The 27,129-nt window shown below is 43.4% G+C and overlaps 1 protein-coding gene across 1 annotated transcript in view; it reads left to right on the top strand.

The window, feature by feature from the left end:
- The window catches only part of GPATCH1 (G-patch domain containing 1), a 43,441-nt gene that overhangs the window by 2,520 nt on the left and 13,792 nt on the right, over positions 1 to 27,129 (top strand). Inside the window, exons 2-15 of the mRNA XM_041746653.1 lie at positions 3,232 to 3,366; positions 5,396 to 5,481; positions 7,412 to 7,572; positions 8,687 to 8,784; positions 10,854 to 10,912; positions 11,285 to 11,527; positions 13,178 to 13,325; positions 17,197 to 17,276; positions 20,038 to 20,242; positions 22,123 to 22,422; positions 23,354 to 23,532; positions 23,798 to 23,925; positions 24,707 to 24,843; positions 25,176 to 25,342. Of these exons, the coding sequence (XP_041602587.1) occupies positions 3,232 to 3,366; positions 5,396 to 5,481; positions 7,412 to 7,572; positions 8,687 to 8,784; positions 10,854 to 10,912; positions 11,285 to 11,527; positions 13,178 to 13,325; positions 17,197 to 17,276; positions 20,038 to 20,242; positions 22,123 to 22,422; positions 23,354 to 23,532; positions 23,798 to 23,925; positions 24,707 to 24,843; positions 25,176 to 25,342 (2,126 nt within the window). The remainder of the gene's footprint in view (positions 1 to 3,231; positions 3,367 to 5,395; positions 5,482 to 7,411; positions 7,573 to 8,686; positions 8,785 to 10,853; positions 10,913 to 11,284; positions 11,528 to 13,177; positions 13,326 to 17,196; positions 17,277 to 20,037; positions 20,243 to 22,122; positions 22,423 to 23,353; positions 23,533 to 23,797; positions 23,926 to 24,706; positions 24,844 to 25,175; positions 25,343 to 27,129) is intronic.

The raw sequence follows: 27,129 nt of genomic DNA, 5'->3' as shown, positions 1-27,129 counted from the left end.
GTTAGATGTCACTACGCAGGAAAAGGGCAGGGGTTAAGTATGCACGGATGGAGGTTATCCCAGCCTGGTTGGGCAGCCATTTACACATTTCTGTATTTCTGGTCTCACACCTGTTTCCTTGTGAGTGATATATTGTAAGCCATCAACCATTCGACCTACATTTTTCTAATTTTTCCTCTTCAATGATACACAGAATCTGAAATGAAGCCTAATGGCCTTATCATGCTTTTGAAATTGGGTTTGTAGACTACCCCCCCTCCCCCACCTGGGTCTAAGATCATTCTTTATAACTTCTCAGCATTGGCAGTTTTTGAAGATTGAGTCATCGTTTCCTATGCACCTTGAAGTGTAAATGCACTGAGTACACTTTACAGTATAACACACCAAACCAATAATCACTTGTGCTTTTGCTTTGAAGTGTTAGTGACAGGTTGGACAAACATTGGTAGAGGAGGGACTCCACTACTTAATTAAAGTTGCTGGCCCTGACAGAAGGGTTTTCTGGTTAAGAGACCGTGGCCAGCCTGTCACACACAGACCCGTAGGTACATAAGCCCGGAAACAGGGACAGAGTTGTGTTTAGTTTTCTTCACCCAGGGTCTAGTACAGGGCTGCTTCCACGGCGAAGGGTAGGATGGGTGGTATCCCTGGCTTGGAAGCGGAACTGAGATCTGGTTTCACCTTTGTGCTTATTAGCTGTGGACATTACGGCAGTTACTTAATCAGGGCATCCTTATCAGGTATGATGAATGAGATAATATGTGTGAAAGGAAGGGATTAGTCGTTATTAGTAGCAGTAATTATAAGAGGGCCTGGCTAAAATGTCACTTCCTCCCTGGAGTTTTCTCCTGATGTGATTAGAGGTGGCGCCTCCTCCTCATGAGCGCTATGGGAGCCGGCTGGCCATGCTGGCCTGCCCTCATTATCTGCCCCCACAGGTTCCACTTAGCTGTCTGCAGATCTTATCTCCCCGTCCCCATTAAGAGCACCTTGAGAACCGGGCAAGAATAGCACCTAGCGTCTAGCGTGGCAGGTGCTGCCCTCTCACCTTAACCCGTGGTTCTCATCGGGGCTGATTTTGCCCCTCGGTGGGCGTTTGGCAATGTCTGAAGACATTTTGGGTTGTCGTGCTGGGTGGGGGAGCAATGCTTACTGGCTGGCATCTGCTGTTCCAGGCCAGGGATGCTGCTAAACATCCTACAGTGCACAGGACATTCCACAGCAAAGAATTATCCAGTACAAACTGCCAATAAATAGTGAAGTGGAGAAACCCCACCTTAGCCAAGAATCATGCCAGGTGCACGAGTGGTGGTGGATTGTGTGTAATGCATTTCTTAGAAACAGTGAATGGGACCCAGGTTGTCATTCAGCTTTTTAGAGTGAAGTGAGATTGGAGCTGGTATTAACTGAGCTTCGCTATGACTGGACACTATGCCCAGGTCTCTGCGTGTGCACCACCCCAGCAGGTAGGTTCTGTTTATTTCTCGACTTCTACAGTTGTAGAGGCTGAGGCTCGGAGAGATCGAGTAACTTGGCCAAGTTCACAAAGCCAGCAAGTGGTAGGGTAGGGGGATTTGAACCCAGCTCTCCTGGTCTTCAGGACCTGAGGTCTTGACTGTCCTGCTGTGGGTTATACTCCAGAAATGACTTTAAAGACCTCACAAGCTACCAGTAAGAATTTAGGATTATGAGGCTAGAAATTCCTCTACTTTTTGTTCCATCTTCCAAAAGTAGTAACTGGCTTAATTATTGAAAAAACACATGGGCTTACCTTCTGTATATAAAAATAATGGCAGCTTGTATTTTATTTTTATTAGTTTATTGTGTATCTCTCTTCTTGCTAAATGCTTTATAGGCATTATCTTCCTCAATTTGCATAACAACTGTATGAAATAACTATTAACTATTTGCATTACCCCGATTTTATGGATGAGGAAATCGAGGCATAGAAAAGTCAGACTGAAGTCCTGGTACTGGTGAAGGTGGGGTGAGAGCGCTGTGACTTGCAGCTCTGTGCCTTTAACTGCCATATAACTTGCTTTCTGTGTTGAGTATTTGAAAATAACTTGATGGTTACTTTTTGTTTTAAATAGATTCAGAATTCTGAGTTGCAATTGATAAAATTAGGCAGTAATTTGTGCCTGCAAGTTTAAACCTAAGGAACTTTTGGACTTTATTAAGTTCCTTATTGCTTATGTGTTGTAGTGAGTTACCTCTGTTCAGCAGAGCAGAAGAAGGAGTAAGTTTAAAGAGCACTAACTATGGAATCAGGAGATTGCAAGAAGTACAGAAACTCTTAAGATTTGGGGAGAATGGGCAATATCAAGTGAAAAATCTGGACTTGGGATGCTCTGAAGTTCTAGAAGAGATACAGAAATGTTCCTTTTGTCACAGATCTCTGCATGCCATGTGCCAGCCCAGCGACTTGCCTCCAGTGCTACCAGTAGAGTTTACCTCCATCTGTTTGAAACCCCACCTCCCACCACCATGTAATTCAGTTATGTGATGGAATTTAGTGGGAATCACTCCATTCTTGCTAAAATGTTATGTCTAAATACGAATAAGAGATATCTATAATTGTCTTGGAACTATAAAGAAGCTTGATAAAAAAATAAAAAATAAAAAAAAAGAAGCTTGATACAATGTGTTACTTTCTAAACTGTATAAGCTAGTAAAGTCTAGGAATTAAAAGCTTAGTTAAAGTTGATTTTTTGAGGGGTGCCTGGGTGGCTCAGGTGGTTGAGCTTCAGACTCTTGGTTTCAACTCGAGTCATGATCTCAGGGTCATAGAATCGAGCCCTGCATCGGGCTCTACACTGTGTGGAGTCTGCTTCAGTTTCTCCCTCTCCCACTGTCCTTCCCCCTTGGCATGTACTCTCTCTCTCAAATAAATAAATAAATCTTTTGAAAAAAATGGTTATATTTGAAATTACAAGAAGAAAACAATTCATTATGTTTAAGAAATGACATTTTCAGGGGCACCTGGGTGGCTCAGTCAGTTAAGCATCTGCCTTCAGCTCAGGTCATGATCCCAAGGTCCTGAGATCAAGTCCCGAGTTGGACTCCCAACTCAATGGAGAGTCTGCTTCTCCCTCTCCCTCTGCCTACTCATTTCTCTTTCTCTCTCTCTAATAAATAAATAAAATCTTAAAAAAAAAAAGAAATGACATTTTCCCTAAATTTTTCTAATCTCCCAACCCTTTCTCTCTCATTCAAAATATTTTTTTTCAGGTGAAAGACCAAAGAAACCAATTCCCCTTCAGGATCAGACTGTCAGAGATGAAAAAGGAAGGTATAAACGATTTCATGGAGCCTTTAGTGGAGGTTTCTCTGCTGGGTACTTCAACACTGTTGGTTCAAAGGAAGGTATGATTTTCCCGCTTATGGCTCTAATATCACGGAAGCAAATGACTGAAATATCATACGTTTCTTCCCCTCTTCCACCTCTCCCTTTAAAAAAAAAAAAAAAAACAAACAAACAAACAAAAAAACCAAACTTCTTTAAACATTTTAATATGCCTTAGACTTTTGTGTTCTTTCAGTGTTTGGCATGTTTGCAGTCTATCGGTATATTGTTCATTACAACCTGAGAGTGAAGGTTTCTTTTACTGAAAGAAAAAACAAAGATACATTCTCACCAGATGGCTAGATGATGATAATGACTTCCTTTTTACATCACATCTTGCTACACACAAAGTGCTGTTACACAGATTAACTCAGGGAACCTTCGTTTCACATGACTCAGTGACTGAGGAGGACAGGTATCATAGTTGCTTTATAGATGAGGCCTCTGAGGGTCAGAGCCACTCTCTCCTGACCCCAGGGCCCACTGCAGCACCGGTCAGTGCATGCTCTCGACCTGAAGAAAAATCAGTTAAAACTTTCACGTTAAAAAAAAATAATAAAATAAATAAAATAAAATAAAATGAAACTTTCACGTTATGCAATATAATAAATTCTGCATTGTTTAAAGTAATGCATGGTTTTGAAATGTTTGCATATAGAAACTGGAAGAACATTGCTTTCCATGTCAGATCTGAGGGAAAGATGAACCTAGTAACTCATGTAGCAATTGTTAAGAACGAGATGAGGCGCATCTTTTATAGATATATAGTAACTTATGTAGAACAATAGTAAAATAAAGATGAAAAAAGCAGTGCAAGAAAGAACAAAAAGCCGTGTAAGAAAAACAGTTGGGGTAAATAAGGTGGTTTGAAGTTCAATGTCCAGAATGTATAAAGAGCAAATGATCGAAGTATTTAAACACTTTACTCCAGAGGAGATGGAAATGCTCTATGGAATATTCAGTGTTATTATTAGAAGAGGCAAAAGGTAACTAAGGCACTACTAAGTTAGCACACTTACAAAAATGTTAAAAATGATGGTAGGATTTATCACAAAGGAAGAACACTAATCCAGTGCTGGCTGTTGCAATTACAGCTGTGCCGTCTACTGTAATAAGACCAGCTCAAATGATTGTCAGGGAGACTGGGATAGGTTAATACACTGGAGTATCTCTTTACCATGAGGAGGACTGTGCAGAAATTGGGCGAAGACTGCAGAAATCCAAAGTGGAGGAAGGCTGTAGCTTGGAAGAGCTGATCCTCACTCCTGGATACCCCAGGGATGTCTCCCAGGCCTGCCTAGAAACCTGCTCCACCCACTGGCCAAGAATAGGTCTCTTCCATCCTTCTTAGGTCCACCAGACTCTTGTAGAATTTCAGAAGGGAGGTGTGTCAGTCTTAGAGAAAACTAAAAAAGTGTGTCTTAGAAGGTTACAGATACATTTGACCTCTAGTGCCTCACACGGTAGGTGTGGCTCAGGCTTGGTGGCCATGGACAGGGAGCAGGAGTGGTAGTTGTAGGACTCAGGTGTGTGACGGAACTGGGGACCTGGGATGGGCACTGCCTGCCCTTAGACCAGCCAGGTTGAGTCCTCGGGTCAGGGGAATGTTGTCTGCACTGCTTCTGTGACTCCGGTTCTAGCCACGCTTTCATAGCTGACTCGTGCACCCTGACTTGGTATTTCTGTGCTGTGTTAACAAGTTGGTGTCTGCGGCTGTTCTGCTGGTCTCAGAGTGGTCCTGCTTTTTAAAGTGACCTTGCATTTTTTTTGCACACATCTGCTTGTGAAAAGAATGCCAATTTCAGTGTAATTATTTGATTTCTTTTGGTTCCACATTTTTAGGGAGAAACCTCATGGCATCTACTAAGTTCTGACAACAGGAGATGGGGGCATTGATATGTTTATGTCACTTAATTATGTCTATGACCAGGGAGATGGGAAGGAGCTAAGAGTTTATAGGTATTGGGGGTTTCAGGTTCATAATTGCATTATTATTTAATTATTTAGTTATAAACCAAAATTGTAATATTCTAATTCTTTTCTTTCAAGGATGGACACCCTCTTCCTTTGTGTCTTCACGACAGAACAGAGCAGACAAATCTGTTCTTGGTCCGGAAGATTTTATGGATGAAGAGGTGGGTATGCAGAGCTTTAACTGCCACTTAGCCAGTGGGAGGTGTGCAGTTGGCTGTTGCAGCACCTTTACTCCCCCCGGAAAGTTCAGTGGACGATGCCTTCTTTGTTCGCCAGGCTTTATCTTTTAGGTATTTGGACTAGTATGCTCTGTACATCAATGGATTCTTGTTCACTGGGATAACATCTTATGCTGGGGCCAGTTTCGAAAGTTAAGAGTGGAGAGGAAATTTATTTATAGGCAAGTTTCTTTGAAAAAGCCCCATTTGCCCCCAAGGTGCAGTATCCATGGAGCTGAGTCTATAGCCCTTCACAGTAACTGCTGTGCCCCCTGCAATTTAAGGAACAGTGAGCAAATAGACCAGGAAGGAGTGAAAGGGAGCCACATGCAGGCATCTACATCATTAAAACAACGATGACCACCAACTTCTTAGGAGTAATTGAGGGCTGGTGAGGAAGTTCCTGCTGGCCTAGGGATGTGTTCCATTTTGTTCTAAAATTAAACCAAAACCCATTTGTGGATTCATTTGCAGTAAAGATTAAATAAAACACTATATTAACATGCTTTCGGCTGCAGAGAAGAGGCAAGCAGAGGTCCTCTTCCTATTTGACTAGCATAATCTATAAGGAAACGTGACTCATGCTGCGAGAAGTCTATATGTCAGCGAGGCCCAGGTCAGTTGTCCCTTCTCAGCCATCTTGTGTGAGTCAGCTTCTTACATTAGCTCTCCCTGTGGTCCCAAGGTGGCCGCAGTAGTTTCTGATGGCACATCTGCGAGGGCATTAGCCAGTGGAAGGAAGACTTTTCTCTTGTATCTTTTCTTGAGAGCAAGGAAACCATTCACATGAGTCCTGCTGTGGATTTTCCCTCACATCTGTTTGGACAGATTGTTGTTTTGTTTCACTTTGTTTTTTGAGATTTATTTATTTATTTTTAGAAGGGGAGTGTGTGGGGAGTGGAGGGAGGGGAGAGAGAGAGAGAGAGAGAGAAGGAGAAAATCTGGAGCAACACCCCCCCCCCCCCCCCCCCCCCCCGCTGAGTGGGAGCCCAGCATGGGGCTCGCTCTCACGACCCTGAAATCATGACCTGAGCCAAAACCAAGAGTCGGACGGTGACTGAGCCACCCAGGGGCCCCGGGCAGATTGTTTTATGTGCTCATTCTTAAAGCAGTCCTTGGCAAAGGAAACGGGATCAAAGGACTGTCTTAGAAATGACATGAACCTCCACTCCTTAACCCTTCTCTGGTCCCAGCATGCACACCAGGACCCTGCTCCAGGAGTGCATGGTAGCACGGAGGAAGGCAGGTGCCTACACAGCTTCAGGGCTCTGTGAGGAAAGAAGGAGAGGCACAGGATGTTGGAAAGTGAAAGGCAGCCAACAGGAAATGCAAACACACTTAAAGGAGCACGTAGGTGCTCAGGAATGCTTGTTGGCTGTGACTCTAAGATTTGCCCCCTGCACTCTGACCTTTGAAATATCATCCAAGAGGAGCATACTTACTGTAGAAGTAATTAGTAGATTTTAATTACTTCCTGTCTTCCTAGCTTGGCTGTACCTGATGTGACCTCACCGAGTGGTTATTGTCATGCCTTGTGCTCCATCACTGGCCTTAGCTTATGTGAAGCTCCAAAGTCAGATGTAAAGTCAGGTGCTCCACTGATTCCTACTTCAGTTGTGTGGTTTTTGTTTGTTTTTTAAAGTGTTAATTCATTTATTTATGTAATCTCTATACCCAACATGGGGCTGGAAGTCATGACCCTTGAGGTCAAGAGTTGCATGCTTTTCTGAGTGAGCCAGCCAGGTAACTCAACAGTTGTGTAGTTTAAGCTTTTGTTTTTTTTAAAGAAATAAAGCTAGGTGATGTGTTATGGTTAATCACTTACCAAACGATGTAAGCAATTCTGTTTGAACTTTTTTTTTTTTTTTTTAAGGATCTTAGTGAATTTGGGATAGCACCTAAAGCAATTGTTACCACGGATGATTTTGCTTCCAAAACCAAAGATAGAATACGAGAAAAGGCCAGGCAGTTAGCAGCTGCTACTGCCCCCATTCCTGGAGCTACTCTGCTTGATGACCTCATAACACCAGCAAAGTGAGAATTTACTTATTTATTTATTTTAAAGATTGTGTTTATTTATCTGAGAGCATGTGAAAGAGAGAGAGAATAAGCATGAACAGAGGGAGGGGCAGAGGGAGAAGCTGACTCCTAGCTGAGCAGGGAGCCCGATGTGGGGCTCAGTACAGGATCATGATCTGGACCAAAGACAGACGCTTAACTGACTGAGCCACCCAGGCGTCCCAAAGTGAGAAGAATTTAATTCTTACTTTTCTGATCTTGGCATCAGTGCTTTGCATACATATAATGATCTTAATTACAGATAGTTTGGTTACAAGTAGGAGAAGCCTAGCTTGAGTGCAAACGGGATTTTTGCCCAAAGGATCTTGCACTTTTATTGCATGGTATGTTCTAGAGCTCCAATGACTAGCTGTGCTGCTGGGGCTTGTGGAGGTTGGTGAGCCGTTAGGAACTGGGGTACCTTCCCTCCCACCCTTTCCTTCAGCAGCAGGCTCTCTCCTGTCTGCCTCATTCTACCCTCTCTTTCTATGAATCTCCTTGTTCTGCTCCTGGGCCTGTGGCCTGATGTGACAGCTTCAGACTTCTTGTTTTCTTCCTTCCTTCCTTCCTTCCTTCCTTCCTTCCTTCCTTCCTTCCTTCTTCTTTTTTTTTTTTTTAAAGATTTTATTTATTCATTCATGAGAGAGACACAGAGAGAGGCTGGGACACAGGCAGAGGGAGAAGCAGGCTTCATGCAGGGAGCCCGATGTGGGACTCGATCCTGGAACCCCAGGATCACACCCTGAGGCGAAGGCAGACGCTCAACCCCTGAGCCACCCAGGCATCCCGACTTCTTGTTTTCTAGATCACAGACTAGACAAGAACCATTTAGAGTCCCCAGGTGGCCATTCCAAAGGCCCAGCAGAGAGGGCATCAGATCAACTTTCCCAGGTCGGGTGTGGACCCAAATCCAGTCAGCTGTGGCCGGATCAGCAGGGCCATGCAGTTCTGATGTGGAGCAGGGCGGGCTGTGTTTAGGGCTCAGGCAGGACTTGGGTGTTGGCTAGACAGGGACTCAAAGGCTGCTTATTTCTTACTGTCCTCTAGTGATTATAAGAGAAGGTTCACGTTCAGTGTCTTGATATCCTAGATTATCTATTGGTTTTGAATTGCTAAGAAAAATGGGTTGGAAGGAAGGACAAGGAATTGGCCCTCGAGTAAAGAGAAGACCACGCCGACAAAAACCTGGTATGTCTATCAATTGTCCTCCGTTCTGTAGCATACTTTTTTTTTTTTTTTTTTGAGAGAGAGTAAGAGTGAGAGAAGGAACATGAGCCAGGTGGGCGAGGGGCAGAGGGAGAGGGAGAAGCCCACTCCTCGCTGAGCAGGGAGCCTGACCCAGGGCTCCATCCCAGGTCCCTGGGATCATGGCCTGAGCTGAAGGCAGATGCTTAAGGCCCAGGCGCCCCCGTAGTATACTTTTTAATGGCTACATGTTTCTAGAAATAAAATTGCTGGATCTAGTAGTATGGGTGTACAGTTGATTCTTGACTCTTGAACAAAGGGGTTAGAGGCACTAACCCTGGGGGCAGTGGAAAACCACGTGTAACATTAATTTGTTTATTTTCAAGTATAATTAACATACAGTGTTATATGGGATCCCTGGGTGGCGCAGTGGTTTGGCGCCTGCCTTTGGCCCAGGGCGCGATCCTGGAGACCCAGGATCGAATCCCACGTCGGGCTCCCGGTGCATGGAGCCTGCTTCTCCCTCTGCCTGTGACTCTGTCTCTATCTCTCTCTCTCTGTGACTATCATAAATAAATAAAAATTAAAAAAAAAAAAAATAAACCCTAGGGCTGACCTTTTAAAAAAAAAAACAAAAAAAACCATACAGTGTTATATTTCCACATGTTACTTTTTACTTTGCCAAAACTTAACTGTTGGCCAGGAGGCTTACCTATAACAAAAACAGTCAAGGAACATGTATTTTGTATGTAATATGTATTCTATACTGTATTCTTACAATTAAGTAAGCCATAGGAAAGAAAATGTTATTAAGGAAATTAGAAGGAGGAGAAACTGTATTTACATTAATGGTACTGTAAAAACTCTGTGTATAAATGGACCTGTGCACTTCAAAGCTGTGTTGTTCAACGGTCAACTGTATTTTAAAAGAAAATTTAAATTTGAATATAGTTGATACACAACGTTACATTAGTTTCAGCTGTACATCCTAGTGCTTTGACAAGTCTGCACTATGCTGTGCACGGTGGCGTGACTATAGCTACCTCTGTTGTGACACTTTTACAATATATTGACTCTATTCCTTGGGCCTTTTGCTCCTGTGACTTATTCCTTCTGTAACTCCAGGCCTGTATCACCCACTTCCCTTCACCCGTTTTGCCCCCTTCCCTCTAGGAATCATCAGTTTGTTCTCTGTATTTATAAATCTGATTCTGCTATTTGTTTACTTGTTTATTTTTTTTAGATGTCACCTATGAATGAAATCACATGATATTTGTCTTTCCCAGTCTGGCTTACTTCACTTAGCGTAATACCCTCTGGGTCTGTCCATGTCACAAATGGCATGATCTCATCCTTTTTTATGGCTGTGTAATATTCCATTGGATATTAGATATACCCCATTTTTCTTATCTATTCCTTTATTGATGGAAGCTTAGGCTGCTTCCGTATCTTGGCCATTGTAAATAAAGCTGCAGTAAAACATAGGGGTGCATGTATCTTTTCAAATTAGTGCTTTTGTTTTCTTTGGATAAATACCCGGTAGTGGAATTATTGGATCATAAGGTAGTTCTATTTTTAATTTTTTGAGGAAAATCCATACTGTTTTCCACAGTGGCTTTACCAGTTCACATTCCCAAAAGGTCAACTGTATTTTAAGGCTTTTTTGTGTGTCACACATAATGGCCTTCTGGAAGAATTGTGTTAGTTTATATTCCTGCTAGCACCACGTGAAGCTGTTTCTTAGTCTTGTCAAAACTGTGACACAGTTTAACAGGATTATTTTATTTCTTGTCCTTGATCTCTCTAGCCAGACAAGGAACTCTTGGAGGCAGTAACGGTTTCCTTCGGGTTCTCTGTGATGCTGGGGCGGTAGTGGTTAGTTGTGGAGCACATTATTGCGGAGTGTGGATGGGGTAGGGGCTGGTGAAAACAATTCCTGAGTGAGCAGACTCTGACCGTAAAGCCAGAGCACCTTTCATAAGGGCTGTCGCGAACCCCTAAAGAGTGTCAGCAAGTCAGGTTTCTGTATTTTCTGTGGCTCATGACCAATATATTTGAAATCGCTTTTATAGATCCTGGAGTAAAAATCTATGGCTGTGCACTACCCCCCGGAGGCTCTGAAGGATCTGAGGTATGGTAAGGCATGACTGACCTCAAGTTTGGTACCGAAACATGTTACTTTACGAATGTGAAATTTGAGGGTCCAAACGGTGTTAGAAATCAGCTGGATCCCATTACAGTGAAGCACTCCTACCCTAAAACTACCTTTACGTCAGAGAATATATTCAGCAACATGCCAACACCTTAGATATCCCAAGTCTGTCAGATTCTTAAAGTGGTGTTATTATTTATGTTAGTATCAAGAACTTGATTTAGTGATTTCTGATGGAATGGAAGTTTGGTCAGTGTTCTGTTTGGAATTAATCATTTGAAAATAGCATTTACAGGACTATGCACCAGTCAATGAGTCACCTTCATTCCACTTTTGCATCATTGTGAATAGGAGGAAGATGATGACTATGTGCCTGAAAATGTGACCTTTGCCCCCAAAGACGTCACACCTGTGGATTTCACACCTAAAGATAATGTGCATGGACTGGCTTACAAGGGCCTGGATCCCCACCAAGCATTGTTTGGAACTTCAGGAGAACATTTTAATCTTTTCGGTGGGGGGTCCCAAGGGACCAGCAATCTTCTTGGAGAGATTGGAGTGAATAAAGGAAGGAAATTGGGAATCTCAGGCCAGGTAAAAGTTTCTGTTTCATGAACATGGCACCGCTGACGAATGAGAATGCTTTTCACATCATATTATGTATATAGTAGGCGCTCATTATTTGTTGACTGCATGGAGACTTTGAAGTGGTTCTGTTTTCCTCGGTCTTTTCTGAAGACCTGTCAAGCATACCTTCTTGATTTTTTAAAAAAAATATTTATTTATTTATTATTTATGATAGACATAAGAGAGAGAGAGAGAGGCAGAGACACAGGAGGAGGGAGAAGCAGGCTCCACACCAGGAGCCCGACGCGGGACTCGATCCCAGGACTCCAGGATCGTGCCCTAGGCCAAAGGCAGGCGCTAAAACCACTGAGCCACCCAGGGATCGCCCACCTTCTTGATTTTATTTTATTTTATTTTATTTTTTAAAAATTTATTTATTTATTAATTATTTTTTTAAATTTTTTTTTAAAAATTTATTTATGATAGTCACACAGAGAGAGAGAGAGAGAGGCAGAGACATAGGCAGAGGGAGAAGCAGGCTCCATGCACCAGGAGCTGATGTGGGATTCGATCCTGGGTCTCCTGGATCGCGCCCTGGGCCAAAGGCAGGCGCTCAACCGCTGCGCCACCCAGGGATCCCCAAAAATTTATTTACTTATTTATTTATGATAGACATAGAGACAGAGAGTGGCAGAGACACAGGAGGAGGGAGAATCAGGCCCATGCCGGGAGCCCGATGTGGGACTCGATCTCGGGACTCCAGGATCGCGCCCTGGGCCAAAGGGAGATGCTAAACCACTGAGCCACCCAGGGATCCCCACCTTCTTGATTTTAATATGTACTGCTGACATCCTGTGACCTGATGTTCTCGGAATTTGTGTGTTTCTAGGACTGAGGACTGCTTTCTCACACCCTTGTGAGGCCGAGCAGAAAACCACACCTCCCCCTTTGATTGAGTTAATAGTTGAATTGCAATCTGCCTCTCCCAAGTTCAAGTCCAGATTTTACTGCCTCTCAGACTGTTTCCTAGTGCTGCATGACTCCGGTTGGAAACATGAATATACATTTCACGTGGGAGGCTGGCTTTTTACCTTTAGGGAGATGGAGAGCTTTCATTGATTGCCTGTGCTCTCAAATTGATTCAGAGGCTCTTTCTTAAATTACATTTAGAAAGTGTTGTCATTACCTTTCTTTCCCCAGTTTTTTTTTTTTTCTTCAACAAAAAGTGATACTTGTTAGAGGCCACGTTCCACAAAGATTAGGAGTTCTTACAATAGCTGTTTCAGAAGTGGTGGCCTTCAGATCTTGGTCACCAGCCCTGGCCCCAGGCCACACTGAGCAGTAGATGAATATCCTGCCTTTCTCCTTTTGGAGACCCTTTTCTCCTCCTGCATTGCTGCTCGGCTGTGTTCTCCACCCCTCCCTGTGCTGGGACCCAGACCTGTAGCTGCTGCTTGGCCCAGAGGTAGCTCCAGCACTGGAGGCATGGCATTCACTTCTGGCCAGTGTCTCTAAGAGGACTTGAGTCTGTGTGTTAAGCTGGTCTTCCACTTCTCTTTTGGTGATCTTGTGGTGCTAGTGTGATCTGTTCAATCACATCCTTAAAGTAGCTTTGTCCTTCAGTGGAGACACACCCTAAAACCTGTAATTATTCAGTTCAAAACCTTGTTTTTGAAGGCTTTTGGTGTTGGTGCCCTGGAAGAGGAAGATGATGACATCTATGCCACAGAAACTTTATCCAAGTATGACACCATTTTGAAGGATGAGGAACCTGGAGACGGACTCTATGGCTGGACAGCACCCAGGCAATATAAAAATCAGAAAGGTAATCCCGAAGATTCACAATTGATGGCAGGACCAAATGTCGGGGTATTACAGGAAGAAGGGGTTGCAGAACCAACACTGGAGTGTCAGCCTCTGTGCCTCTGTGGAGTTGGGATTGTTGGTGAAAGATGCAGGGTGAGAAACAAAATGAGGAGAAGAGAGACCCAGTCGGGGGCTGGGGGGGTGTAAGGCAAAGGTAGATGTAGTCTGGGTCGGAGCCAGAGCCAGTTGTCGAGACAAGGTCAAAGTAAGGAGAGGAAAGACGTCTGGAATCAGGGGAGGGAGCAGGCATAAGGCCAGGAGCTTGTGCTGCAGGGTAGAGGTAGCATGGTGTCAGAGGGAAGCCTGAGGCCCTGGCCAGCTGGCCAAGGTAGGCCAACTCAAGCATCAGGCCAGAGGCCAGGCGTGGGGACCCGCAGCAGGAGGGAACTTGGCACCCAGCCTGTCTCCTTACTCGAGTCCCTGGCTCTTAGGCCGCTCTTCTTGGATGAGGAGATGGACACCTCTCAACACAACTTGGATTTCTGGTCAGAGTCTATAGGGATTCAGATCCTATGGTTCTAAGTAGTATTTCAGTGTTTCTTTCCAGAGAAGGTGTGGGTAGCATGTGATTTGGAGTCATGTGACTGAATTTGGCTCACAGCCATCTGCTGCTCAACAGCGGGGCCTTGGGTGAGGCTTATGACCTCTCTGGGCGTCATTTGTAAAGTGAGGATCAAATCCACTCTGAAGGTCATTGTGAGGATTAAGTGGCATAACTTCATGCTGGGCACAGTACCTGCCCAAAGACTGAATAAATAATGCTGCTCTTCTTTGTTTATAATAGTAAGAAGCACCTCAATGAAGTAAGGAGGTGGTTGCTGAGATAAAATAGTGTATAGAGATTTCTAGTTGTCTTCACGTAAAATCTGATCAAACTATAAAATACATCTGAAACATACGTGTTGAAATAATCTAAGTAATCGAAGCGTAACTTCCCAAAGGATGCCTATTTTGCATGTCTGGCAGAAAAAAAAGGAGGTGCAAAACAATTTTTAGGGGTAGTTTGCTTAATGTCTGTGAACACACGTTCTGAAGACAGACCGCCTCCACTCCGGCCCTGTCATCTACGGCCTTGGGCAGACTGCTTGATCTCCCTGTGCCTCGGCATCCCTGCCTGGACGTGGGCATGACCGTGGCACCCCCATGGGGATGTTAAAGTACGAAAATGGTTTAAGAAATCCTGGGCACATAGCAAGCACTCTCTACGTGTCAGTGGCCTCTGTCCTCATCACCAAAAAAAGAATCTAGGGTGCTAGAAGAGTGTGCACCTAAATGTTAGTTGGTGTTACCACTTCCTTTTAGTTACCTGTGTTTTCAAAATTTTCTACTAATACTATGTAATTTTATAACTTAAAAGAAAATGTATGGGGTGCCTGGGTGGGTCAGTCGGACTCTTGATTTCTGCTCAGGTCATGATCTCAGAGTCGTGGGATGGAGCCCCGGAATGAGGCCCTGTGCTGGGTGTGGAGCCTCTTAAAATTCTTTCTCTATCCTTTTCCCTCTGCCCCTCCCTACCCTGTCTCTTTAAAAAAAAGAAAAAGAAAGAAAGAAAAGATGTGTACTAATATGTTATAATAATATCATAGGTTATACTAACATGTTAATTATTGCTTATGTTAATGCACTAACACTATTAATATATATTACATAATACCAATATATTAATTATATGATAGTTAATAAACTATAATAAATATATATATATAAATTTGCCTCCTGGGCCAAATCCCTGGCTTTTTCTTTATATAACACCTTTGGGCCTGTTGACTCAATTCCACCCTTCCCTTTGTCAAGCCTGACCTCCCCAGGCTCCCCTTACCCCTCTCCTCTCACACCAGGCACAAATTCTATAGTTTTGACTTGAAGGTTTATCACTGAGTAAATCTAAATTTAGTTTCCATGGTTGATTTTTAAACTATTCTTATTTTTTTTCATGATCCATATGGCTATAATAAATATTCTGTGGCTCTGTCTGCATATTTGCTTTTTATTTCTTCAGAATAAATTCATAAAAGTAAAATTGCTGGGCTTTAAATGAAAACAAAAATTTTAAGAGTATGAAGGGGTTTTAAATTTTAATTTAATTCTAATTCCAGTTTAGTTAACATACAGTGTAACATTAGTTTCAGGTGTACAATATAGTGATTCAACAATTCCATACATAACCCTGTGCTCATCACGACAGGTGCAGTCCTTAATCCCCATCACCTGTTTCTTTCTTTTTTTTTTTTTAAAGATCTATTTATTTGAGAGAGTGAGCATACATGGGTGTGGGTGAGTACATGCAAGTCGGGGAAAGGGCAGAGGGAGAGGATTTTCACACAGACTCCCCACTGAATGTGAAGCCCAACATGAGGCTTGACTCCACAATCCATGAGATCATGACCTGAGTCGAAACCAAGAGCTAGAGACTTAACCGACTGAGTCACCTGGGCACCCCAGTCCCCATCACCTATTTCACCCATCCCTCCATCCACCTTCCCTCTGGTAACCATTAGTTTGTTCTTTGTAGTTAAGAGTCTGTTTCTTGGTTTGTCTCTTTCTCTCTCTTTTTTTTTTTTTTTTCCCCTTTGCTCGTTTGTTTTCTCAAGTTCCATATATGAGTAAAATCATACAGTATATGTCTTTCTCTGACTGACTGCTTTTGCTTCACATAATACAGTCTAGCCCCATCCATGTCATTGCAATTGGCAAAATTTCATTCTTTTTGATGGCTGAGCAATATTCATTGTATATATACACCATGTCTTCTTTATCCATTCATCTATCAATGGACACATAGGCTGCTTCCATAGTTTGGCTATTGCAAATAATGCTCCTATAACCATAGGAGTGCCCGGAGTGTGAAAATTAATCCCAAATTACCCTGGAGAATTTTAGGAACTTCAGAAGCTGGTACAAAAGTTCCACATGAGTTGAGCTGCAAAGAATGACTTTGTCGGGGAGGGGTAGTTACAGGGCTGGGCTGTGTTTTACATGGCTGCAGGGCTTCAGCCCCATCTGCACAGCACGTGGCCGCATCTTCTTCAGACCAGCCAGCCAGCTTGTATAAGCACTCACAGTACTCGTGCAGAAGGAGCTTTTTGCTACAGAAAAATGCAGTCCGTGCGTATGGATTTTTGACATAACCACTGTGCTCAGGAAATCCTTGAGAATCAAGAGCCCTGCCCATGAGGCTATCTCCACAACCAATGGCCGATCCCTGGCTCCAAGGCAATAGGGCACTGGTCGTTCTGTTCCATGAGTGATCTTTAGCTCTTGTTAGAATTTCGTTTGAGGAAAAGACAAAAGTACCTTTTAATTTGAATGAGATTAGATTACTGGCTGACCTGGTTGTATTGCCTTCTGTGCTTTCTTTGGATGGTTGCTAAGGAAATTGGGGGGTGGTAGTCTGCCCCTAGGTCCTTGCCTGGTTTTAGGAATGACTCCCTCATGGTTATGATTTTATTTTTAACCATACTTGTCCCCTTGATGGTTTTTCTTAAGATCTTTTACTCCACAGAGTATATTCTTTGGTGTCCCCAAGCGTAGCTTAAGACCTAAGTAATTTTTCTAAAAACAACATTGAGGCAGTTGTCATGGAGAGCCATAGCCTCACATCCGGGGCCACCTAATCAGCTGAGGGTGTTGTGGGCCGGGCTGCCAGTCACTGAGTCAACAGAGGTGTGAGGGCTTTACTGCCATTCTTCCCTCTCCTTTACTGCTATCTCTGCGAGATAATCACGTGTGACTTGTAGTATGTATGTTCTTGGAGATTAAAAAAACTGACGTCTTTTGTCTTATTCTAATCTTTTCTGCTTCTGAAATTAATCAACGATATCATTTTGTAGAATCAGAGAAAGATCTTCGATACATTGGCAAAATTTTGGATGGATTTTCCTTGGCTTCTAAACCTTTATCTTCTAAGAAAGTAAGGAAAAAATTTATTTTTTTAATTTTTTACTAGTTTAGTACTTAAAATATTTGCTGCTATGTAATCTAAGTTATTATATTACCAATTGAAAGTAAGTAAATTCTGTTTTCAAAAAGCAATAGTATAATTACTAGTGATTGTCCAGGAAAACATACTCTGCATTAGAAATTACAGTTGGTAATCACATTTTACCCAAAATATCTAATTGCTGATCTTTTTTTTTTTAATCACTCATATATATATATATTTTTTAAGATTTTATTTATTTATTCATGATAGATGTAGAGAGAGAAAGAGAGGCAGAGACACAGGCAGAGGGAGAAGCAGGCTCCATGCCAGGAGCCCGACGTGGGACTCGATCCTGGGACTCCAGGATCACGCCCTGGGCCAAAGGCAGGCGCTAAACCGCTGAGCCACCCAGAGATCCCAATCACTCATCTTTTAAATCCAAGCTCCACGTAGGGGGCTATTTCCATTTAAAAAAAAAAAAGTTGCAGAGATGCCTGGGTGGCTCAGTGGTTGAGCATCTGCCTTTGACTTAGGGTGTAATCCTGGAGTTCCGGGATCGAGTCCTGCATTGGGCTCGTACAGGGAGCCTGCCTGCTTCTCCCTCTGCCTCTCTCTCTGTGTCTCTCATGAATAAATAAATAAAATCTTAAAAAAAAAAATAAAAGAATTGCATTCGAAACTGGTGGGAAAATGGAATTGATACAATTCCAAGGGCAGTGTAACTTAAGGAAAAGTAGAAAATTTCAGGAAGTCATAAGCCCCGCCCCTGCCCTCCTGCCTCCTGAATGCCATGAAAAGTGTTGACCCGTGTGGACAGGGTTCCCTGAACTCCTTGTGTGGGCAAACAGACGAGAAAGAGGCTGCATGCATGCATGCTGGTCAAGCCCCATGGAGAACTCTGCATGCGTTTCCAGACAGTCCTGTTTTTGAGATTGCCATATGGCCTAGGCCGAGTGGTACTCATTGTCACCCATCAGAGCCATGTGCTCACAGGCAGGCATCACTAGGTGATAGGTCCTGGTAGCTCAAGTGTGGCTCCTGGCCATTTGCCTTGTTGGCATCCCTCTGTAGATTGTCCCATACTTCAGTTCTTTGTTTTTGTATTCAGCAAACGTTTGTTAAGTGCCTCTGTGGCTTGACCTGTTGGTTCTTCAGAATAGGGGAGGATGGGGGTGGTGCAGCTTAAAAAACCATATTCGGGGGGTACAGCAACTTTGTTTAGTTGGTATAATGTGTCATAACAGAAAGTGGAATATATTCAGAACGGTGATGGGCACATAGTACGCTGCTGTTATTTCCAGAAATGTCAAGTAATGTCGAAGGAGAATGTGAGTTTTTTTATGTGTGTGAAAGGAGAGCATAAAAAAGGCTGAGAAGTACTCGCTTGACTCTGGGCTCAAGGACTCCCTCCCTCCAGGGCTCAATGGGACTAGTCCTGGCCCCCAAGTCAGCCCTTCTACAGCAGGGGCACCAGAAGCACAGATTCCCTCTAGTGGGCCCAAGGGCCGTGACCGGGGTGACAGGCATTGGGGGTTCCCGAGGTGCTGCTTGCTGGAGTAGTGCTTTGTGCTCTGGTCACCTAGCCTTTCACAGACAGGTTTTCTACAGGTGTGGCCCAAAGCCAGCCCCTCTGTATCCAGAGGCTGAACAGAACAGTGATTTTGCAGAGGGAGGGAAATGCTTTGAATCCGATGGAGGATATTAAGAGTCGTGGCTGTGCACCCCTCCTTTCTGCTGTGCTCCTCTGGATTTTTGTGTTATGGCCATAAAGAAGTATCTGCCAGCTGATCTGGGAGTCCATGTGTTCACAGAAGGTGGTCAACCTAAGACCGTAAAAAAATGGGATTTCCCAGCAATGATGACTGTCATTGTGCCAGGTGCTTACCCAGGCTGCATGTTTCAGCCACCTGGGGAGCTTGGGAGACCCCACCTAGTGCCAGCTTTATGGGGTGGGACGCGGGCATCAGTGTCATTAAACCCTCAGGGGAGTCCTGGGGACAGCTGCTCCCTAGAACCACAGCCAGAGAGCATTCGGTGTTGGGCTGGTTACAGAGCTCAGGGTTTCAGGTAGCTGAAAAATCTAGAAAATGGCTTCAATAAGACTGAATTCACGTTTATTAGACTCAGAGCAAGGTTTAGCGAGTAATTTAAAAGTAGCTAAAATAAATAAATAAATAATAAATGTAGCTAATACTTTTCTTTTAATTTATCTGTTCTGTCATCATCAGTGCCTGAATTTCTCAAATATATTTCAATTTCAGTTTAGTCCGCTCTTGAAAAAATCCCTTAGGTCAAAAAATAAGTCTTGAAGCTCTATTTTGGAACTGAAACGTAACCAGAAAAAGAATTTTGAATTTAAAAGCAACTTGTTCAAAGTTATCATTTTTTTTCAAAGTTTTAATCATACTTTTCTAAGTTTTCTGATTTACACTAAGCCAGTTGTGTGTGTGGGCTAATGCATTGTGATAACTATTATTGTCCTTCTTACCACATGAAACATGCATGTTAGCATCTCTCTGCAGAAGTGGGCAGGGGGACCATTAAAAATGTGTGGCCATTAGAATGATGCGGTCCCAGTGGCCCTCCAGATCCGGAATGGATGTGCCCAGTGTGACCTTCCTGCTGGAGGTTGGCCTGGTGAGGGCAGGGTTAACAATACTCACAGGTTATGGTTTTTCTGGGTTAGGTCAAACGTGGTCATCTCGCAGCCTGTCTTTTCTGAGTTTTTGTTTTTTGGGTTTTTTTGAAGACTTACCCACCACCTGAGTTGCCAAGAGACTATCGACCTGTGCATTACTTCAGGCCTGTGGTAGCTGCAACCTCAGAGAACTCCCGCTTACTCCAGGTGTTATCGGAGTCAGCTGGAAAGCCCGTGCCTGACCCAGGGACGCACAGTAGGCACCAACTGAATGCCTCCAAGCGGGGGGAGTTGCTGGGAGAAACACCTGTGCAAGGTAGGTGCCACGAAGAAGATTGAGAACATCACGTTTATAATAATTAGAGTTACCAAAATCAAAATGGAAAGTTGTTTTCTCAACGACACCTTTTAGCTGGTTTAGTATTCCCACACGGGGAGAACAAAATTGTGTATTGTGACTGGCACACGTAGCAGCCTATGGATCTCTTACTTCTTGAGACTTGTCTTCTAACATAAGTTTGGGTTGTGCCATTGAAACCACAACCCTGGGCAGCCCCAGTGGCTCAGCGGTTTAGCGCCACCTTCAGCTTGGGGTGTGATCCTGGAGACCCGGGATCGAGTCCCACGTTGGGCTCCCTGCATGGAGCCTGCTTCTCCCTCTGCCTGTATCTCTGCCTCTCTCTCTCTCTCTCTCTGTCATGAATAAATAAATAAAATCTTTAAAAAAAAAAAAAGAAAAGAAATAAACCACGACCCTGATCTTAAGCTCAGCAGTTTTCAGACTTATAACGATTGCTGGGATGTGGCGCAGACAGAGGTGCGGGGGGCCTTCTCTGTCCTTGCACAGCCTGGGGGAGAAAGTACTGTAAGCTCTTCCCTGAACACCTAAGCATCTGAAAGTATGGGCAAGTGTGGAGAATCCTTTGTAGGTTGGCGCAGAAAGACCCACTGTGAGAGGTGAACTTGGACTTGGTAGTCGGGAGTCTGATAGGTATTTCAAATAAAATAGAACAGAACAGACTTGCTCTTCCCTCGGTCTTCCCATTGTCAGTGAATGATGCCACCAGAGACCCACTGCTTAGACCAGAATGTAGGAATCGTAAATCCTGCCACCCCCGCCCCCACCCCAAGTCCATCAGTAGATCCTCTCAGCACTACCTCCAGCACGCTGGGACCCCGTCATGTCTGCATGTCTGCTGTTTCCAGCTGGGAGTGAGCACCCATCCTCCCTCACCTGGCCCATTGCGGGGCCTCATTATTGGCCTCCTCACTTCCCTGCCTTCCTCTCTGCAGTCTGTTCCCCTCAATGGCAGCCTCTCTTAAAACACTCCAGTACTTCTCATACTAAAGGAAAATCCAGACTTCCCACTGGGCCACGTGATACAGCCCGATCTCCTCCTTCAGGCCATGTCTTACCCCAATCTGTCTTAAACCCCCTGGGGTGCAGCCCTGTGGTCCCACTTTCTGCCCTATGCCCTGTCCACCATGGCGTACCACATTGGGGCCTTGATGTTCACTGTCTCCTCTGCCCCTGCTCTTTCCTCACACTTTGGCTACATGTTTTACTTAATTCACCACAAATTATCTCTTTGGAGGGAACTTCCAGGCTTTCACTGCCCTCCTGCCCCCCTACACGAGTGATTCCCCATACCCCACTCCCAGGCCTCACTTCTAAGTCTCCTTCAGTGGTGTCACCCTGTTTCCTTTATGGTTCTCTTGTAGCTAGCCTCTAGGTTGCCTTTGGGCTTTGCTAATGCCCACGCCCCCTGCTAGCAGGAGTAGGGCCTTGTATGCAGTGTCGTCCGGCCCAGGCCGGGGCTCTGGGGGTGCTGTGACAGGAGTGAACACTGCAGGGGCAGCTGGCTCTGAACCAGGGCTTGTGCTGGGCCTGGCTGCTGAGCAGTGGCCGCCTCAGGCTGGAGGCCCGGAGCCCGGGATGTCAGCTTCCTCATGCTAGGACCATTCACTTACCTGATAAATATCCAAAAGGCCTCCATTTTTGCCCGCCATAAAACTAGAGTCTTATTATTTCATGGCTGTCTGGTTCACAGGGATGCTATGAATACAGGTGAAAAACTAAGTGTAAAAGACTCCGGTGACATGCATTTGTGATATAGAACACAGAGGTACCCCAGGAGTATCAATATAGTTGTCTTACGATACTCTTCATCTCTTCCTATTACTGTTTTTATTTAGGTTCGGCTACTTCAGTGTTGGAGTTTCTGTCCCAAAAAGATAAAGAGAGGATCAAAGAAATGAAGCAGGCAACAGACCTGAAAGCAGCTCAACTCAAGGCCAGGAGTCTGGCCCAGATTGCCTCAAGCAGCAGATCCCAGCCCTCCTCTGCAGACGTCGGACACTGCTCGTCGTGGCACATGGCATTGAGTGGTAGGACAGCCACCACCAGAGCCAGCAACTTCAAACCTTTCGCAAAAGATCCAGAAAAGCAAAAACGATATGAAGAGTTTTTAGTAAATATGAAGCAGGGTCAGAAAGGTGGGTGCTAGGCCTGGGTCTCCTCTTTCTGAGCCAAGGAAAGCACTCTTGCTATTCTGGCCCCAGTCCCAGATTTAAAGTTGAAGTGTCCCATTCTGCTGGTGTTTGGCTTTGGCCTGCTGCAAACAGTGCCAAGATTGTAGTTCCTGGCTTTTGACCTTAGAAAGTAAGAACAAGTAGCTTGTGTTTCTCCCTATCTCAGGTCCCAAAGATAGCTGTTTTGAGTAGAGAACATGCTTTGGCAATGGCTCATGTTAACCCACAGACCGTTTACTGTTTGCAAATGCTTGCCTTCTGTAAGTGTTGCATTTTACACCAAGGGAACAAGGTCATCTCCCACTTTATCTTAAAATCCTAATCAACCAGCCCTATATCACGGTCTAAAATTTGATTTAAGAAGGTAGTTGGCTGTTGAACCATTCCAAGGGGAAAAGAAGTCACCCTCCAATCTACTGAGTAAATATGGACAGACTGAGCAGGATTGCTGTCATTCAAGTCGTCAGCAAATCTGAGGCCTTGGTCCTCAAAAGCAGATCTTGGCCTACTGTGCTTTACTCCTTACTAAGAAAGAACCCACCCTCTGATGTTTATTTGTTAAATTAAAAAAAAAAAAGTTAGAAAAAGGGGTGTTTTTCTGCCAAGACTGAGCAATATACAGTTGGGATGAACTTATCACTGGCTGGGAGTGAGAGCAAGTTCCTGGCTTTGAAGATTTAATGAGCATTAGTCCCCAAATGTTTTTCTCTGTTCTGTGCTGTAGACAGAATTCAGTAAAAGAACTATGTTGAGGGGGAGAGCACTGTTACCTGACAAGTACTCCCAGGGTCAGGATTTGTGTCCCCTCTGGTAATCTACAGGCATACAGTGTGGCCCACTGGATAAGCCCTGTGTTTTTCCTAAGACAAGCAATGTTTTGTTCCTTGTATCATAGATGCCCTGGAACGTTGCCTGGACCCCAGGATGACAGAGTGGGAGCGAGGCCGCGAGCGGGATGAGTTTGCTCGGGCAGCTGTACTCTATGCGTCTTCCCACTCCACCCTGTCCTCCAGGTTCACGCATGCCAAGGAGGAGGATGATTCAGATCAAGTGGAAGTCCCTCGAGACCAAGAGGTCTGTCGCCATCAAGTCCCTACCTGACGAATTTTAGAATTAGAGCAAATATTTTCGATGTCTCAGTGGAATGATCACAATAGACACAGCATTATTAGAATAAGAAATGATTTTATGCTTTTAGCTTCCAATGTCAGTTAGCGAAAGCATTGTAGCATAAGAGCTGTTTTGTCCTTTTGGAAAATTGCTTGAAAACTTTTCAGTGGAAGAGCAGTCAGGTCAGTGGTGTGACCACTTGATGAAACGGAATAAATGTCTTTTCCAGAATGATGTCAATGACAAGCAGTCGGCTGTGAAGATGAAGATGTTCGGGAAGCTCACCCGAGACACATTTGAGTGGCACCCTGACAAGCTTCTATGTAAGAGGTTTAATGTCCCTGACCCTTATCCAGAGTAAGTTGGATAAATCTGCCCTTACATCAGTATTCATTCTCCCATATTAAAGCTAACTTTCCCCCTTACCTACTCATATAAATTCCCTGTTTCTAGATGAATTTACTTGTAAATGCATAGAGTTGCAAATTTTACAGATTTAATTTTCATTGATTTGCTACTAAAAAAAAAAAAAAAAACCAAACATCCAGGAAACAAACTGTATACAAAGCTCAGATATGTCAAGTTACAAAAACGTAATGCTTCATTAATTTGTCACCTTTTTAATGATGCACATATAATTTACATTTAAAATATGACATGCTAATTCTTTATAAATGTTTTACACTTGATTATAAACACTACAAAAAACTTATGATTGAATCAGAGGTTTTGTCAGAAAATGTAGGTATATTTTTAGCAGTGGAATTTTTCCTTCATGGAAATACATTTTCTTTTTAAGTAGGCTCTGTGCCCAGCATGGAGCCTAACGTGGGGCTTAAACTCACAACCCTGAGATCAAGAACTGAACTGAGATCAAGAGTCGGGTGCTTAACGGACTGAGCCACCTAGGTGCCCTGGAAATACATTTTCAAAGTTAAATTCTCCCTCTTACTATGATAGGAAAAACCTCAGGGACCCTGAAGTCAGCCATTCCAAATTCTTAAACTGCCTTGAGGAGCAAAATCACCTTCGGAGACCTTTTAGCAAGTAGAAGAGCTAGTGGTGAAAAACATGAGATGGAAAGCTTCACAAGAATTAGATTTTAAAATCATATACATGTTTTCTTTTCAACCCACAGTTCAACTTTGGTTGGCTTACCAAGAGTAAAACGTGACAAATACTCAGTCTTCAACTTTCTGACCATCCCAGAGACAGCATCCTTGCCTACAACTCAAGCATCAAATGAGAAAGTACTACAGCACCAAGGTCCTGAAAGTGAGTGGGGCCTCCTCGGGTCCATGTGCTGACTGTGGTCTCAAGCCCTATCCCGCTGGGAAAACAGAAGTCTTAAGGGTACACAGAATATGTGCTTTCCCTCCATTAAGAGACTTGTTCATATGAATACATTAGCTCATGTGGTAAGAGTCTACGTGTATACTCTGAGGGGTTGGTGCTCTGCCTCAGCATCTGCCACATTCTCAACACCTTGCACCGGGCCTGGCCCATAGTAGGTTTGCTGATGTTCTGGAATGAATTAAAGAGCCATAATGGAGAGCTTGCCTTTTGCTTGCTCATTCTGATAATTACGTCCATGTTCTACCTTTCAGAGTCAAGAAAACCATCCAGATGGGATACATCTAAACAAGAAAAGAAAGAAGATTCCCTTAGTGAATTTTTAAGTTTGGCTAGATCAAAAGTTGGTCCACCTAAACAAGAGTCCGGTCCATTAGTAATCAGAGAGGAAGAGCCTGTGACGGAATCACTCTCAAATAAGGTATATGGGGCTTCCAGGTTTTCTCTGCCAGGCTGACTGTGGCGTCATAGTCCTTCTCTTTGATGGTGCTTTGTCATCACATCTTGGAGGGGTCTGCAAACTTTCTGTGAAGGGCCGGGTATTAAGTATTTTAGGCTTTGTTACCATATAGTGTCTCTCACAACCACTCAACACTGCTGTTGAATGTGAAAGAAATCACAGGCAATATGAAAAAAATCCATGTTCCAGTAAAACTTTATTTACAAAGCAGACAGTGGGTTGGATTTGGCCCATAGGCTGTAGTTGCTGGGTTCTTCCACTCAGTATCATACCTCTGAGATTCTGAGATTCATCAGTAGTGTATTATCAATAGCTCATTCCTTTTTATTGCTAAATACTATTTTGCTGTGTGGCTACATCACAGTTTGTTGGTCATTTACCCTTTAAGGACGTATGGTTGTTTCCATATGTCCTTTTGGCTTTTGGCTCTCCTAAATATAGCTGCTCTGAGTGTTCATGTGCAGAATTTTGTGTAAATACAAGTTTTCATTTCTCTGGGGTAAATACCTAATAACGAGATTGCTGGGTAATACAGAAATGTAGATTTAACTTTATAAGAAACTGCCAACTTTATACCAAAGTGCTTGCTTCATGTATTTTGAAACTCTCTTGTTAGGTGCGTACACATTTATTTGTATTGTTTTATCTTTTTGCCGAATTGAACTTTTTATCATTATGTAATATTACTCTATCTCTGGCAATTTGCACAGTATGTATTTTTTCATCTTTTTACTTTTAGCCTATTCGTTTCATTGTATTTAAAGTGGATTTTTGATAAAAAGCATGTCATTGTCCTTGGGTCCTTTTTTAATAGTACATTTAGATAATCTGTATGTTTTACTTTGTGTGTTTTAACCATTAGCATTTAATGTAATTTGTTGATCTAGTTGGATTCAGGTCTACAGTTGTTTTTTTTTTTTTTTAATTTTTTTTTTTTTTTTTTTATTTATGATAGTCACAGAGAGAGAGAGAGAGAGGCAGAGACACAGGCAGAGGGAGAAGCAGGCTCCATGCACCGGGAGCCCGATGTGGGATTCGATCCCGGGTCTCCAGGATCGCGCCCTGGGCCAAAGACAGGCGCCAAACCGCTGCGCCACCCAGGGATCCCTAGGTCTACAGTTTTGTTTTCTGTCTGGTCCCACTCCTTTTTTGTTGCTCTCTTTTTCCTTTCCTACCTTCTTTTATATTAGTTGAATAATTATCAGTATGCTATTTTAATTTATCTATTACATTTTTAAGCCCTATTACATTTTTAACTCATTATTTTTTTAATGCTTACTTCAAACAGTTAATTTAGAACTGACAACTGTAGCACCCTAAGTGGAATGTGGAATCTTTACTGCTCTCTAGGTCCCTTCACTCTCCCAGCTTTGTGATGTCACCTATATTACGTGCAAACACACTGAAAACCTCATGAGACAGGGTTGTAATTTTTGCTTTCAGTTGTTAGCCGTGTTTAAAGAACTGATGAGCTGATAGTCCATTTTATTTACTTGGATATTTACTGTTGCTGTTGCTCTTTCTTCCTTCCTAAAGAGCTGGCTTTCCCTCCTATCATTTCTTCTGTCTGAGGACCTCCCTATTTAGCATTTTTTTTAGAGCAGTTCCAACCACTGGTTGTCTTAATTTTCCCTCGTCTGAGAATGTCCATGTTTTATCTTCATTCCTGAAGGATGTCTTTGCTGGATATAGAATGATGGGTCAACAGGTCTTTCCTTTTAGCTCTTTAAAGAATGTTGTGCCACTTC

Source organism: Vulpes lagopus, chromosome 2 (genome assembly GCF_018345385.1).
Source record: "Vulpes lagopus strain Blue_001 chromosome 2, ASM1834538v1, whole genome shotgun sequence".
Lineage (NCBI taxonomy): Eukaryota > Metazoa > Chordata > Mammalia > Carnivora > Canidae > Vulpes > Vulpes lagopus.
The sequence above is the reverse complement of the archived record's forward strand: the minus strand, read 5'-3'. Positions and strand labels throughout refer to the sequence as shown.